The sequence below is a fragment of the Cariama cristata genome, unplaced genomic scaffold (genome assembly GCF_000690535.1).
Source record: "Cariama cristata isolate BGI_N322 unplaced genomic scaffold, ASM69053v1 scaffold36221, whole genome shotgun sequence".
Taxonomy (NCBI): Eukaryota; Metazoa; Chordata; class Aves; order Cariamiformes; family Cariamidae; genus Cariama; species Cariama cristata.
Window position 1 is genome coordinate 1 of NW_009599294.1, and position 17035 is coordinate 17035.

The window sequence follows — 17035 nt, forward strand, 5'->3', positions numbered from 1 at the left end:
GAGGTGCGGCCTCAGCAGTGCCGAGTACAAAGGGTCGATCACTTCCTTAGTCCTGTTGGCCAGTCTATTCCTGATACAGGCCAGGATGCTGTCGGCCTTCTTGGCCACCTGGGCACACTGCTGGCTTATGTTCAGCCGGCTGTCAACCAGGACCCCCAGGTCTTTTTCCGCTTGACCACTTTCTAACCCCTCTTCCCCACGCCTGTAACGCTGCATGGGGTTTTTGTGGCCGTAGGACCCAGCACTTGTTCTTCTAGAACCTCATGCCGTTGGTCTCAGCCCACCGATCCAGCCCGTCCAGGTCCCTCTGCAGAGCCTTCCTACCCTCCAGCAGATCACCACTCCCACCTAGCCTGGTATCATCTACAAATTTACTGAGGGTCCCCTCAATTCCCTTGTCCAGATCATCTATAAAGATGTTAAACAGCACCGGGCCCAAAACTGAGCCCTGGGGCACAAAAAAACAACTGGATTTAGCTCCATTCACTACCACTGTCTGGGCTCGGCCAGCCAGCCAGTTTTTCACCCAGTGGAGTTTTGTTAAATGACTAAGTTTTCAGCAATTACATGGCCAAAAGTAAGCTGTCCCCAATTGTGTGACAGCATGATGATGAGAAATTACTGTCCTCCAGTTTTCTTCTTTCTTTTGCTTTAAACAGATGTATATTGGAAAATGCTCTAGTACTTTCTGCGGTATTCATTTGCAGTGTAGTATGAATTGTATGCAAGCCTGCCGCCTTTTATTTTGAAACGGAAAGCTCATGGCAGAAAAAGCTGACATGTTTTTATCTAAACTTCCAGCTACATCTAGTGGATTTGTTGTTTGGTTTTTTTTAAACAGTTATTTTAGGCTGGACTACATGTTTTTAATGCAAAACAATACTGTATAATACTGTACAATATTAGTGCATTCCTTTTGATATTCAGCATTTTTCTAATCCTGAACTGTAAGATGAGGTACAATCAGTTTTTGTAAATGTAGTATGAATGTTTTGGTATATTAAACCACTAACTTTTGAAAAATAACTTTAATTTCAGAATGGGGCAAGCATAATGGTTGAAGTTGCAGCTGGTCCTTTTGGAAACAGTGAAAAGGTATGAATGGTGGTTTTAATATGTGCAACATAAAAATACTGACACTGCGTAGCTAATTCATAGCGTGCTTTTTGGCATAACTTTCTCACAAAATATAGCCAGCTTCTGCTATTTTCTTTTAAGTATTAAATACCTGTTGACTTGGGTTTGATCCTAGAATGATGGAAACTTGGTGGAAGTCCCTACTGAACGCTCAGCTCCCCATGAGAAAGTAAGGATTGTATTTCAGATACTGGATTTTTAAATGATTCCCTCTGAAAAGACTATTCTTTTGGGGAAAACCTGACTGTCCAAATTTCTCTTTAGGGCCTGGATATCATTGATCAGTACTCTATAGTTAGGTTAATAATCCAGACTTGTTATTCCTATTATATGGTTAAATGTTGTCTTAACTTTTTTTTCCTTGTGTGCATATTATTTGTAAATCTGAAATTCCAGCTTACCTGTTGCCTTAAGCTTTATCCATTCTTTATGTTGGTTTCTGGTTTTTACTTTAGGTTGTACCTATTTTGAAGTTCTGCATTAACAATAAATTAATTACATTAAAACTGTTTATTAATTCAAGCAAACAATCAAAAGAATCCAAAACACCAGGATGCTTTAGATTAGATTTATGTGGGCTTCTGAAATACTGTTTTACAGTTACCTGTGGTTATTAGAGTGCCTAGACTTGAATACTCTGCATCGACTCTGTGTGACATGCCATTTTCATTGTTGGGTTTTGGAGACATCATTGTTCCAGGTGAGCAAATGTTTTTGGCAATTGTAACTTACGATAAAATATTTTAGGTTTGATTCTCAACTGACTTATATTAGAGTTTATTCTCTAAAGTAATTACTAAATCAAATGCAGGAGTTTGCCTTGATCTGTCAGTGTGGAATATAACAAAGGTCACAATATAAGAAAGCTTAACACATTACAGAACACTTAAATGGTGAAGGGGTTTTACTTTTCTATTGCACTGCATTGTGTAAATAGAATTCCCACAGATAAATCCAGTTGTCAGTATTAACTAAATCTCTCAGAAGTCTCCCAGAAAGCAAGTATTCTGTGACTTCATATTATTGTCGTATCCTAGACCACCTAATTAGAGGTGAGGTAACAGAAAATGTATTATCAGGTTTTTCCATTTTTCTCAGAAGTGCTGAATTTTGCCATAGTTGGAGTCTTGAGCAAATTACTTACATTGGGCACAAAGCACCATCTCGTGAACATGCAGGCAAAACTGCTGATTGTTAAGAGCAAGCATTAAAATCCTATTGAAGAAAAGTATTAAAACTAGGTTGTTACTCTTCTGTATTAGAAAATTGAAAATAGCACAATGTAATTGTTTTGGGTTTTTAAGCAAGCTCTTTTAATACCAAGGTCACTTGGCTTATATTTCCATTACGGTTTTGATTTTCAAGACTTACCGTAGGATTTCTTAAACTGGTTCTTGGCTTTCCAGAAATAAATGGGAAGAAGATAACATACGGTAACGGAAAGTCTTACGATAAATTCTTTTTATGCTGCTTTGATTGAGAGGATTAGGGAGAAAAAATTCATGGCTAAATATTTCATTAATCCTTTTTTTTTTCCCCTTCTTCAAGGGCTTCTGGTTGCCTATTGTCGAAGATTTGATGTTCAAACAAGTTCATCTTCTGTATATTACATTTCCTGTACAATAGGTAAATCGTGATATTTCAGCAGTGTTAATCTTCATGCTAGCTTTTCTTAAATCTAGCAGACTTTAAATTGTAGCAGAATGAGATAGTTTTCTTCAGGTAAAAGTTCAGTGTTGTCAAGAATCTCTTATAATCTTTTTAATGTGCCTGCCCATATTTAAGGTGAGTATTCTTTATGGTAGTCAGTTGCTTTGAGAAAACTTGCAAATACAGAGCAACCTATTGTCCCTCTTTTCTTGAATTATATTAACAAGGAAGATATAATTTTAAAAAAAAATACTTCCAGCTTACTAAATGAGTGACTTAATTTAAAAATTCACCTGTTTTTGATTGTGTACCTATAAATATCTTTTTCTAGCTTATGCCATTGGTATGGTGCTGACTTTCGTTGTGTTGGCATTAATGAAGATGGGACAACCTGCCCTTCTCTATCTTGTACCATGTACACTCATTACTAGCTCGCTTGTTGCTTGGAGGCGCAAAGAGATGAAGAAGTTTTGGAAAGGCAGCAGTTACCAGGTAGGCTGGATGCCTTGAATATTTTGTTGTTAAATCCTTTGAGTATATGCTTCTCTAAGTACTGGGTAATATCACCCACAATCCAACTTTTGCTAGTCTTCATGTTATCTTCTGGAACTAATAACGAAACTTAGTCTTTACTCATAGAAAATCTTGGTGTTGTAGTTGAATTGGCAGAACAAAGCCTAAGGGAGGTGAAATAGCTCGTTCAGTACTCATGGGGAAAAAGTTATTTGCTCTGTTTTATTTTCTTTGTAATGTTTTTTTGATGTATTAACATTCCACAACTATCAGCTTGATGTGGTATGACATGAGTCACGGAACTAAGCATGCAGATGCCAATCTGCACTAGTCCTGTATTAAGAGACAGTTCAAAAATGTTGGTGATCAACTAGAATTTTAGAAACTTTTCTTGCATCACCAGTGTGCTGCATCGTCAGGATTATATGGAGCATTCAACAACAAAATAATCGCAGCACACACTGTGTGCACACCACCTTGGGTATTCTGCATTTCTCCTTTGCTTATCACTAATACTACCCAGAATTGCAGTTCTTAAAATCGGATCAGCTGTCTGCCTCTGCCTGTTGACATGTGCACATTCCCCTGATTTGACTTCCTGTAGTAACCAAGTGTGCCAGTAGCCCTTGTGAGCTGGCATTTATCGTAAAACAGACCAGTCTCGAGATTACTCTAAATTTTGTTTGAAACCTAAAGTCCAATATTGGTTGAATTCAGACCCTATCACCTGTATCTAGGCTGTGTTGAACTCACCTCAGAGAATGGATAGTCGGTTGCAGGGGAAGGTGAGTGATGTGAACTTGATGGTGGAAACAAGCAGCTCCTGCTTTTTTGACTTCTGGATTGCAAGGTTTAAGTGGATCAATGGAAGTCAAGGTGGTGGTAATTCCTGTAAATGTAAAAGTACAGGCACACAGCTCCTAGGGCATTATCAGCTAAATGCTGCCTTTTGTTGATCTAACTAATATTCTACACCTGCTTCAGCTGGAGGTTGGCTAGGTATGAAATTACTTGCGAGATCTTCACCTTTAACTAGGTATGCTGTCTTTTTGTCTAAAAAAACCAACTCTTCTCCTTTCATAGGTCCAGTGAATGGAAATTTTTCTCTGTAGGTCAGAATGAATTTGGCTTACTATACATTTGTATATAAATTGGTGACTGCTATTCTAAAATAAAGTGTCGCATATATGAAGCCCAGTAACTGTGGGACTGTTGGGGGAAAAAGCTTTGCAATTTATTTTCCTCACTTGAGTTTTGAGTAAGATTGGCCTAAGTAAATCTGGCAACTGTCTTTAGCAACAAAAGTTTCTTGCACTTCTCATACTTGGAAGAATTATGTTGCCATAGTAGTTATTTCATGTCCGTTCAACTGGTTTCTTGAAGGATTAAAACTGCTCCAAACTTCAGCTTGGTTTGAAGTCAGATGACTTCATTTCTGGCACAATTTAAAATGTTGATTTCCACCCCCGAGTTAGACTTGTCTGTGATTGAACTTCTCTGTGTAACTTTACTAACTACTATTTTTCTGTAACTTTCTGAAGAACATTTTCTGTATTAATTTTTTTCAGAGAGTGTTACTCAAGTTGCACTCTCAAAATGCTGCAGTATTGATTTTTCTCATATGTTGTCCTCCTCACACAAAGCTGTATTTTGATCTGTCCTTACTGAATTGGCAAACATGGGAGGGGAGGTGGGGGGAACCACACAACCCCAGGGTTGAAATCTCTACCTTTCAGTGCTCATTCTGAGGAGGAAAGGTACAGAAAGGTGACAGAAGACTATTTTTTGCTACAATAGTAATTTGGACTGGAGTCGAGCTGCCCCGTTGACAAGGGTGACCAGACTTCTGTAGAGGTTTGCTTTGTCTTCATGGGAACAGAGAAACCTTGCAGACTTGTTAGAGAAAAGCATCTGAAGAATAGGGGTACAAGAACATGTATCAGGTGACTAAACTTCATGAATGCTGCTGTTTGTGTACAGTCAACTAGCTAGCTTTTTTGAGTTTTGGGTTTTTCTGATTTTTGTTGTATATAATTTTAATAATGGAATGAATTTTATTTAGGTATCGGACTCCTCCAGGACGCCTTTGCTACAAGGTGTGATTATAGCCTTCTTTTAATGCAACTCTATTAACCATCTTATGGTTTCTTTTTTTCTTTTCTCCCTCTGCTTCCTCTTTTCATTCTTTTTTGTGTCTGTCTATCTTTTTAATTTTTCTGAGTAATTCAATAGAAGAGGGTAGAAGTGAAGACAAGCGATAAATCTGTTATGCTTAGGTGGGGTTTTTTTCCTTCCTTTAAAGGAATATGGGAAAACTTAACATAAAGCACCAATGGAGCCGTCATTCCTAAGCCTGAAGGCTGGTTTTGTATGCCTTTACTGTATAATTTCCCAAATCCTTAGGAGTGTCTTCAAATATTTAGAACTGGTGTTGGTTCCTCTACAGTCACCTATATGGAAGTCCTTATTTTTCTGTGTCACTGCATTGACATGAGAACCTGTTTAGTGTTAAACAACAATTTTGTTGTCCTCTGTTATAATGTTCAGGATTATAATCTGCCTTTAGTAACCATGTGTACAGTATCCTATCAACAATCACTCAACACGCTGTCTGCAGTGCTTGCAGTGGGATAGGGAACAAGGATTCAGACCAGCTTTTGTGGTCTTGCTGCTGCACAGCTGTTAAACCTTCTCACTGCAGTCTAACCTTACTAGGCTATAGCTCATGACTGCTGACACTGATGGTATTTATTTTAACTGTCCGCTCTCTCAAGCACAGCATGGAGAGAGCAATGCAAGCTTTCAAATTTCAACTTCTTGCAGAATTTAGGCGTTTAAATGTAATCTTGAATTCTAGTTGGCAGTCTGGAGTTATACATCTCTCTATAAAACGTAGCTTGTCTGCCCTATACACTGAAGACAATTTGAGATGGTGAACTCTGCTTGTGTCTTAAATGGTTTAAGTCTTATTAAAAAGTCTTAATAATAAGGAAATCAGATACAAACCCCAGAAGAGGTTAGGAAGCGTGAGGGCTTGAATGCAAATTAAAATCAGATGACCAGACTGTATTTTTATAACGTAAAATTCTTCTGTCCCTGCTGTGTGCACTCAAGTTCTTGGATAGCATTGTTAAAATCATTTTTTTCAGTTTGTGCTTTATACATATGGGAAATACTTGACTCTCTAAGATAGCTCTGAAGTCCCATAATTCTTAGCTGAGAGCATTTCTGTTTCTGCATAATGATGCAGTCTTAAATTCTAGTTATGCTCTGTGTGGCTTTTTTTATGGAGTAGTCTTGAGCTGTAATGAGTTGCTGCACAGAAAAAGATTTTAACTATTCACTGAAGCACAGGGATTTCTTGGGAGAATAACGTACCTACTTTCCTACCACCAAATAGGCAGTATTACTGCTGTGAAGTATATAATAAAGGTTTTTCTAGGTTTTCTGGATTGCTTGTACTCCTCATGAATGCCTGCATGATAAACTAATTTGATACTTACTTTTAAATTAAATCAATAACTGGGAAATACTGTTTGTTTTTTGTATCAGTACAATCTGTGAAATCATTTTAGTAACATTATGAAAAATCTAGTGAACTTATGCAACTTTGAAGTCTTCTAGATGGAATAGTCTTGCAACTTTTTAAGAGTTTGTCAGTTTGAAGTGTTTACCAAGCTTTATCTCTCTTGGAAATAAATCAAGAGATTTGGCATGTTACACAGCATGTTCCTGCTGTTTAGTACTGTAATTTTAAATCACGTTTTTAGATACTTGCAAATTAATCATAGCTAGAAGTTGTTAAGAATTACGTAAATGCAAAATCATTGGAGTAAATCTCGCAGTCAAATTTGTGCATAGGTACTGTGTACTCTTTTACAGGTAGGAGTTTGTGTTGCCATTTCTAGTTTGGCTCTGATGTGTGGTTTTTTGGGGGTTTGGTTGGTTTTTTGGTTTTTAATAGTTCACCTTGTTAGGAGATAGGTTAAACATAAATGTATTTTAGTTACAAAGCTATCTTGACACACACTCCCCTTAAAAACTGCCAGGAATTCAGATGCGGAAGAAAAGCTGCTGAATCTCTTCCATCTTAAATGTTCATCAGCTCTCCACAGCGTACAGTCTCATTGCTTTGGTTCTTTTGAGGCTTGAAACAAAAACTTTCTCCAGGATTTTAGCATGATGTCTTCATCTTGCTGCTGATTGTCATAAAGATTCCTGCAGCTTCTGCTGAGACTTTGAGGATGGTGGTGTCCTGAGAGAACATACAACTGAGATACAGTTGTGGAGAAAGCTGCTTAATGCAATGTTACATGTTTAGAAAGGCATGTGTTGTCCCTGACTTCAACTTGTGGGCTATCCTTCTATATGGTGGAGAGATTAGAAAAGGGGTGGGGTGGCTTTTTTTTTTTTTTTGCCTTGTAACATTTCTGTATATCAAAAACCCCCAAACACCCTTTATGCTCTACTAGCCTTTTTGGTTTTAAAGTTTGCTTAATATATCAGATTTTTAAGTTGAGACGTTAAAATTTAAATATAGGTGGTGTCTCTGGCATAAGTACATTTTGTGGTACTCTAATCCTACAACAACGTAGAATATTTGACTTTCAGATACACTGAATTGTTGCAAAGAGTGTTAACTCTTCCTCTGGAAGCATCTTGTCAATTAATAGGGAAACAGTTTACAAAAATGCTTACCAAAACTACCTTCTTTGTGCCAGCTGTTATAGATGATCCTCCCTAGGATGAAGGAAGATATGTGATATTACTTGATGTAATGTGGTATTGTGTGGGAGTTTGTTGTTGTGGTTTTGTGTGGTTTTGTTGTTTTTTTTTTTCCCTGGAAACAAATACTTCAATCCTCATTCAAAATGACGGTTTAACTTCTGTAATTGTAGGGAGTGTTTTGCTTTGGGTGACTTTTGATGTGGGTTTTTGGTCACAGTGCAGAGGGAAAGTTCTAGATATACCAAAGTGAATGCAAGGTTGTCATTAGCACGGGAGCTTGATATTCACTGCTGGACTGAGTGTGTGCTACTGCTATAACTCAGTTCTTAGGTGTATTGGCAAGACTAGTGTCTGCCTTAATTCTTATGGTCTTAATTCTGACATGTGAAGGGAGGGATGTGAAAGACCTTTTCTGGTTTAGTCAGATTGATATTGCGGCCACTAGGCTTTACTAAGCCTTACCTAAGTCCCAGTGACTTGTTTCTGCATTGGAATTGTCATCTCAGCTTACTGCACGGTGTGTTGGGGTGTGTGGACTGGGAAAGAGTTTGTTTAAACAAACTTGCTTTTTAATAAGTTATGTTTGTATACCTTGCAATGAAACAATTCTGTTGACATAAAAGCAGGTATGGCAGAGAGGTGGGTTATGGCTAGAGAAGAGAGTTAATGGAACTACTTTCTTTGCCCTATATGAAGAGTTCCACCACACTAAAGTGCATATAATACAACAGTGTTGGAGCCTGGCTTTGTCTTGCCAAGGATCCTCCAGTAGGTGCTAGTGAAACAAGAAGGCAATCGTGTCCTCATTGCATGCAAATCTGCCCAGCTCAGAACCCAAGCTGTAAGCCGCTGTTTTACAGAAAGACAGGGAGCCTTTTTACTACTAGACAGGATATGCCGCTATGGAAGAACTGTATGTAGGGTTTTCTACCTTTTGATGCTGAAAGCATTATGCCCTTGTCCTAATAATACTGCTATGCTGGGCATATGAACTTCTTGACACATTCTGTTTGTCAGCATTAGTTTTACTACTTCTGTATCTTCCGTCTCTGGTTGTCAGCTATAAAAACTGTCCAATCCTTGGCCTCTTGTTAATTATGCTTAATTCTGAAGCCCTCAAACTGATGGGTCTTAGTTTGTCATGCTAACAAATGTGTGTATTACCTCTGTAATTTATTCGATGCCTTGTCTCGGGGAGGAAACCAGGGCCTTCATTGCTTTCTAGCAATACAGCAGTGGATAGGGAAAGTCAGGAAAAGTACAGCGTTGTCTTATGTTATTCAGGTGGCCTAACCAGTTATATTAATTAGAAAGTATAATCAGTCTATATAATAATCTGGTTTAGATTCTCTTCTGTTACAGGGCTTTACAATTCCATTTTCTTTATCCTTTTTAAAATAAAAGGAAAATTTACAAAGAAATGTTGCTGATACAGTTAGTTTTTACTAACTGTAATATAGCTAGCTTTTACAGTCATGAAAAGAGAAAGCTAGTCGTTTCTATTCAAGCTATTGTTTCCTACCTGTAAATATTAGGTAGGCTCATAGCATCTGTTTCCATTTCTGCAAACCATGTCTTTGAAAAATTTGCTTAACCCCAATTGTTTTGGTTTTTTTGTTGTTCTCTGTATTTAATAATTGAGACACTTCTGACTCATAAGTTTTAATTTCTTGTAGAGGACTTGGATCCTTGGTTGGAGAATGCTTTTGTAGTGGAAAGTATTAGCTAAGAGAGCTTTAATTATTTGGCCTGGATACTTTTCTGATCTATAGAGGACTTCCTATCTGTATGCTGCTAAAATGCACTCTAACACATGTTTAATTGTATTTCTCTTAGCTAACAAATACTTTGGACCAATGGGGGAAAAGCAGTATTTCTTTATAAGGAACCATCTTTTTTTTTTTTTCCCCCTACATTTAGATGATGGAACACCTGGATTATACAGGAAATGAAGAAAGCATGGCATCAGCCAGTGAACAGCCTGGAGGACAATGACATTTAGGATCCTGATTTAAAATAGTATTCAAATTTTCTACAAGTAAATTACAGTAAATTTGGTGAAGTTTTACAATAGAGTATTTCCCACTCTGTGTAAAAGGGTTTTTTACTCCCACACCTATATTTTTATGGAAAATATTGTTAATAACATAAAAGCAATCAAAATAGACTTGCATTTTTACAGTCAAACCATAGCTAGTAAAACCGTGCCTTATTTCGATTTAAATAAAAGGATGTTTTCTATGCAATTTTCCAAATGTGTTTCTATACAGTATATTTTTATAAAATCTTCTTGCCCATATCAGTTTGATGCATGAATGTTTTCTTAATTTTGATTGACTAGTCCAGTTTTATTTTAAAAAAAAAGTACAGTACCCTTCATGGCATTTCTTTCCAGATTTTTGAATGCAAAGGTTGATGGTAATGTAACTATAGCAACTAAAGAATGAAAGTATAGTTCCATTACTACAAATAATTGAATAAACAGTGTCTATGTTAGTCTATGTACATTGTGAGCCATAAAATAGATAACAGGGCAAACTTAACTTGGGGTCATGAGCTCTCCCTGTAGTATCACTGGTTTATGCCTTAATTGTGAAAATTGTTAAGCTTTGATGCAAGTCTTTGGATTATATACATTGCCAACCATTTCCAAAAAAATAAAAGGGGGGAGGTACTTCCACAGTGGTCCTGGAAACTTAGGTGCAACTCCTGGAATAATTGACAAACAAGATGGTGGGAAAGGCAAGAGTGTGTTTGCTCAAGCAGTGCTATTGGGGGGGTGATGGGGTGAAATGTTGACTCTGGCCTGGTTCCTTCTCCTACTCATTGAGACTAGGTCTATATTTGTGGTCTTCATTTGGCACTGGATCAGTTCAAAGGGATGGGTGAAGACAGGATAGATTTTGGGGTTTTTTTAGCTTTTGCATCTACACCATATTTTTTTAAAATATTTTTGAAAACTCTTTGCAATTGATAGACAAAACAACAGGTTTGAATAGTGCTAGTAGTGCCTGTGTTAGTTAAGGCCAATGCATGCGTTTAACTTGTTTGATCTTAATTTGTTTTAGCTTTTAAAGACTGGGAAAAGGAGAAATAGTTTAAATCATTAGTTTGCATTTAGAAGAGTTTGAGTGAGTTTGACACTTTTTCTTTTTTCAGGAAACTGCAAATTGAGGGGGATTAGGCATAGAAAATTTGTATAGCTGTAATGCTAACACTTTACACCAAAGAAAATTGGGGAAGGAAACAACAGGAGAGAGTTCACTTAGTGCTATGTCAGGTAGTCGTTAAAACATTTTTCCTATTCTTTGAATGAATGTCATTCCTATAGTCAGCACAAGTGGAGAAAACAACAGAATAAGCACGTGCTGGGTAGCAGCAATGCAGGCTTTCCTGCAGTGCCTTGTGTAAGTGCCTCAGTGTTTGTCTGAAGGTCACCTCTAGACATTTATACTTAGTTTGGGGCATGTCGGCTCAGGAAAACTTACCCAGATTAAATCTGATTTAGCTAGATTTACTTTGGAAGTATGCTAATTAAGACAGTTGTAAATCTATATTGGCAGTTAACAAAGGCTTACTGCAAATTTGCTGTTTTATGTAATTTACATCAAGTTTAAACTTTTGTTCACAAAAGTCAGGAGCAGACAAATTTACAGCCTGAGTTATCAGGTGTTGCCATTCACACTGATTGACCATGGTGCCAGTTGATACTGGTAAGATAACCACCTTGTTTGCAACTTCCCTAAGAAAACAGAAATTACAAACAGTTTTCATATGTTAGTAGTTGCCCCCCTTGACTTTCTTGACCTAAGCTTGAGCTGACAGCCTCAGAATATAGTGATCTTGTGCACCATCTTCAATTTTTATTTGACTGGCACTTAAATTACAGCATACCTCAGTGTTCCAATGGCAGACTGAAAACTTGTATTCTGATGTGTTGTCATGCCTTTTGACAAGCCCAGCATCTGCCAAAGTTAAATGGTTATGAGAAGTTTCTGAAAATTCCTGAAAGAGACAAAGAAATCATAACTCAAAGTCATGCACTACTCAAAGCCCTCAGAAACTTCACAAATCTATGTAATATGACTCCTTTTTCTCTTTAAATCCTCCATGCAGAAGATTTCATTAAAGTTTCAGCTATAAATGATGATGAAATTAGTATAAATAAAGAAGACCTTTGGAAACATCAGTGCATTCAGCACCTGGCTGTGGAAGCTCAGTCTTGTTCTGTGCCTAATTGTGCTCCATGCCTGATCGTGCCTGAAGTTTCACACACATGTGCTGCAGTTTAATGGGATGTAAACTAACTTTTTTCTTTCAAATGCTTAGGTGCTTTGTTTACAAAAATTAAGAATGGAGTTTAAAACTTTATATAAGTAATAGGTTAGTATTGACTACTGAAATGAGGTTTTTATAAGTTCAGTAGAACTGACTGCAACACTTTCAGCAATTTTGAATGTTTCTAATATTAAATTTGGTTGGGCTAAACACTATGTTAAAAGCCTTTTTAGTCATACTTTAATATAAAAATCTTACTACCTTTTCATTGTATGTTTACTGACAACAGCCCCCTTCCTTATGACTCTTAAGTTATCACTTTAAGAATGTTATTAATAAATGTTACTTGGAGAAAAAATAAATAGTTGAGTAATTGCTTTGTTCTGACTCGTCTTTTTCTTACTGTGAATGTTCATGGAAAAACAGTTAACACTTCATAATACGAAGTAAATTAAAAACTCATGATACATGTCCATAAACATGTAGTTGCAGTTTTTATCCATCCTGCTTGATGTATCAAAGCTGTGATTCTGTTTGTAAATACCTATGTGGTGCTTTTGGTGGATTGCTTTCGTTTTTTTCCCCTTTTTTTTTTTTTTTTTTTTTCAGGGGCAGGGGACAGAACTGAAGTCTGTGAGTTGAGCTACATCAATTTTACTGGTCTAACTCAGCAAATGCTTGTTGCACAGCTGTTAGTCATGGGGCTCTGCGAAAGTATACTTGACAAACAGCGAGTTAGAAATTTAGTATGTGCAAATTTCTCGCTGGTAACAAGTTTACTTGCATTCAGCCTAGGAAATAGTGCTGTAGAAGCATTGTTCAACTGAGTGTACTTAGCCTTAGACATGAAGGGCATGAAAAAGCCAAGATTCAGTCTTGAAACCCAGACTGGGTTGGAAGTGTTGGCAGGGGGAGGAAAAAAAAACAAAACCAAAGAGTTGAACCTAAATACACTTGATATGGGATCCTTGAGACTTCCCTAGAATCCTGTGATAGTGTGTTTGTGTTTAACACATTTTAAAGTATTTTAGGTTTCTTCTCATACACTGAAGGTTCCAGTAGCATTGAGTCACATTGAGTACATACTTGGGAGAAAACTCTCCAAAATGCTCTTTGAATTTACGTATTTTTAAAAGTAGAGAGTTAGGAAGAACAGACCCAGCTGTAATCAGCAAACTTGTTTTTCACTGTCTGTTCCCCATGCTTTCTGTTGTTAAGGCTGGTACATTTGACACTTTAGCAAAATTGCAAATCTCAGAGACTTCAAAATTGCAAGCAGAAGAGAGGCATTTTCCTCTAAGGAAGAGGGTTACCATTATTAGTTGACAAGTGCTTGCCTGTTTAGATCGGTCCAATCTTTATAATGCAATTTAGACATAAGAAAAAGGTTTTCACTGTCAGCGTGGTTAAACACTGGAGCAGGTTGCCCAGAGAGGTTGTGGAGTCTCTGTCCTTGAAGATACTCAAAACACAAGTGGAGACAGGCCTGGCAGCCTGCTCTGAGCAGGGGAGTTGGAGTAGGCGATCTATAGAGGAGCATTCCAGCTCTACTGCTCTGACTATTAAGGCATTTTTCTGCTTGTTTTCCAGCTTGAATAATCTGCAGAATTTTTTTTCTTCATAGAAAAATTCAAATTTTATGACCACAATGTGGGTTTGTTTTTCACTTGGAATAACTAACTTCTACTAAACTGTTAGATTTAAGCATATTTAAAAGTTGTCTGGATTTGTAATGCTTTCAGAAGCTAAAGCATTGTTTTATTTTCAGGTAGCCTATATAGCACATTTTACTGTGTGAATGATTTATCTTTCTAATTTTTGAGGAAAGGAGGAGGAGAGCAACTCAGACTGTTATCCCTTTTGTCAGAGGTGAGTGATCGAAGTTAAGGGTTCTGTGTTCTTGAGAGAGGCTGATGATGGAGGCTCAGGTATCTCTGGAATTCCTCTTATTTATAAAGAATGTGCAAGATCCAGTTTCCCTGAACACAGAGGGCATCAAATACCTGAGAATAGGTTTTTTCGCTTGCAGGCCAAAGACCTTTTAACCAAGGAAGTGTTTAGATCAAAGAGCTCCCTTTCAGCTTTTTCTTAGGAGTGTGCTCACAGGTATTCTGCTGTCTGGTTTTCTGTTCCTTCTCCTTGTTACCGCACATACCTGCCTTCTTTCTTTCCTCTTCTTTTCTATTTGGGGCAATACCAGCATGTTTTGAAGTGTCTTTGCACATTGCTTTGTCTTGGACAATAATATGTTCTGGTATGGAGACCAGTGTTTATGAGGAGATTTAATTTTTTGGACTCTTAAAACAAATGCAGCAGTCATACCCACCAGCTCAATCCACCAGTAACAGTAATTTAAAACAACAGCTTATCTTCTGCACATCTGTATCTATGTTACAGTCCCACTGACTTTCTGGGGTTGCATTAGTGTTGGTGCAACAGCCTGGCTTAGATTTGAAAAACAAAAAAGTAAAGACAGTTTTTTACAGTTTCATCAGAGGCTGAGATGTGCTTATGCTGGTTCTCCCTGTGTTTTGCAGAAAGGCTACCAGGATATAGCAACTTCTGTGTTGTACGTGCTTGGGAATACAAGAAAATACAACAAGTATTGGTACATTTAAAAGTTCGACAATAACTCAGTTATTTTAATGTCAAGCTTTGTTGTGATGTGTTCCTATCAAAGCTACGAGAAAAGTGGGGTCTTTTTATTTAATATTTCTTTCAAAAGGTAACAAAGACTATGCTGAGAAATTGATCCATCCTTGTGGATTTAAGGCACCTAGCTGCAGAAAATAAGCAAACAGGTATTTCTCTGGTAGGTAAGTATTTCTCTGGTAACTGATTTAAAAAATAAATTGTAAAAGTAAATTTACATTATAGTAACAATGGGAAAAAAAGCAAATGCATGCCCATTGGTAGCTTTTTCTCCAAGAAATGGAACAGCAAGCCTTTGCAGGACAAAGTGACAGTGACCCTGACAAAAGTGTCAAATAAGAATTCAAACTTGGACAATTAAGACCATTCCTGTATAGGCTCACCTAAAATTTTACCTTTTGATTAGGAGGTACCTATCCCTGGATTTAAAAAATAAATAAATTCAAGAAACAGAGCTCTGTAAGGATACCTGTGAACTTGTCTCCCATTTCTAAAACTCAGGAAGCAGTTGGTTTGACCTGCTGCCCTGTTCTTCCACAGGAATGGTTTTAGGCCGTTACACTTCACTGGCATTGCTGCCTGCTGCATGGAGAACCAGCACCTCTGGCTGCCGCTGCTTCCCCCCCTGGTTCGGGCAGCACAGTCATGGAAGCGCCTATGCTTCTGGCACATGAAGCATCTCTATGCAAAGGCTACCTCACTGTCTGTTCACCAAGCACCAGCTCAGCTGCCAACTAGTGAAAACTCCAGAATTTGTGAGCCCAAAGATTGCAGCGGGAACAATTTTCACAGAGGAGCTTTAAAAATCCTATAAAAGCTATGGGGGGAGAAAGTTCAGAAGGAGCAAAACTGACATAAAGTAATTTTAGTTTTTTTTTTTTTAAAGGCAAGCACTGATAAAATCTTGCCAAGGGTCACCATTATGGTGTAAGTGTCGCTATTCTGTTCCTGGGAGCTACTGGTTTCACAGATGTAAATAGAGACATGTGGAGGCACACCCTTGGCTGTTTTGTGTGAGACTTCGGCCTGTGTTGGTTAAGCTCTCAAACACAGTTTTCTGAGCAGTAAGTAACGTATCATATTCCCAAATACAGGATATGCTTGCATTATACTCTAGATGATGAATAACCTGTCTTTTTTTGTACACTTATAGAGCATGTTGAAGGAAAAAATTGTGCATTCAGAACTACTGTGTGTGCTCAATTAGCTCATTAACTTGAATATCCCTTCCTATTAATATTGGATATCTTTAATGCAGCTTTAAAACTGGAAAACCCACACTCCCATTTCCCTAATTTGGCTGTGACAAGCCATATTGCAAAGTCAAACCTGAGTTACTGGTTTTGCATTCTGAGCTTGGTGTGTTGGGTCATCGGGCCCTTTGCACTGCCATCAGAAAGCCACTCCACAATCCTCTCCTGGTGGTCGCGGTAATTTGCCAGTCCCAGAAAAATGGAGAAGCACTGAAAACCTGAGAAGCCTCGCATAGCTTTCCCTGCACCTGCGATGCAAAGTAAATGGCTGATTTTTTTATCATGCTCTAGCCCCAAGTTAACACCTCAATGCAGTGAAAGCAGCCTCCTGCTGTTGTGATGGGTCTCACGGTTAGAGGGGAGCTGAACTGCACTGGGGGCCTTCAGGTGATACCAGATCAGCTCTCTTATCTCTAAAGGCATGCTACCTCCATCTTCCCTTTTTGTAATTAATTCCAACAGTAAGATGTCAATGCTATTTTGCCAATTTTAATACATGAGCAGTTCTGTTACGTTTATTTAAATGCATACATTGCTTGTGAGATTGGAGTCTAAACCAGTTATGGGATAATTTATTTTATGACTGTTAAATATGCAAAATTAACTTTTTGTACAGTATTTTCTCCTGATATACCTTGAATTTACCCTAGATTTTATGACCTGTTTCTTGAATGTACAGCTAAGGCACTTGTTTCCTTCCAGGGAATACATCTTCTCAGCTGTTAAAGCTAACACACCACTCAGACTAACTACTTTTCGGCTTTGAAGAACCTTGGTATAGTGCAAAAAGATTACTAAACCTGTGGGAGTTCTTCAGAAGAAGA

The 17035-nt window shown here is 37.7% G+C and overlaps 1 protein-coding gene across 3 annotated transcripts; it reads left to right on the forward strand.

Annotated features, from left to right (window-relative positions):
• Positions 1–1020: 1020 nt before the first annotated feature.
• Positions 1021–10274, forward strand: LOC104168883 (signal peptide peptidase-like 2A). Of its 3 annotated transcripts, XM_009709629.1 has the most exons (7): positions 1021–1095; positions 1253–1306; positions 1738–1837; positions 2686–2763; positions 3119–3279; positions 5363–5396; positions 9949–10274. In XM_009709629.1, the coding sequence occupies exons 1-7, from the start codon at positions 1054–1056 to the stop codon at positions 9978–9980; spliced, it is 501 nt and encodes a 166-aa protein (XP_009707931.1). In that variant the 5' UTR covers positions 1021–1053; the 3' UTR covers positions 9981–10274. The 3 variants fall into 3 exon arrangements, with proteins under 3 accessions (XP_009707931.1, XP_009707930.1, XP_009707933.1); XM_009709628.1 differs by lacking the exon at positions 5363–5396 and having other exon boundaries at positions 1043–1095; positions 9949–10272; XM_009709631.1 differs by lacking the exons at positions 1253–1306; positions 5363–5396 and having other exon boundaries at positions 1043–1095; positions 9949–10272.
• The last annotated feature ends 6761 nt before the right edge of the window (positions 10275–17035 follow it).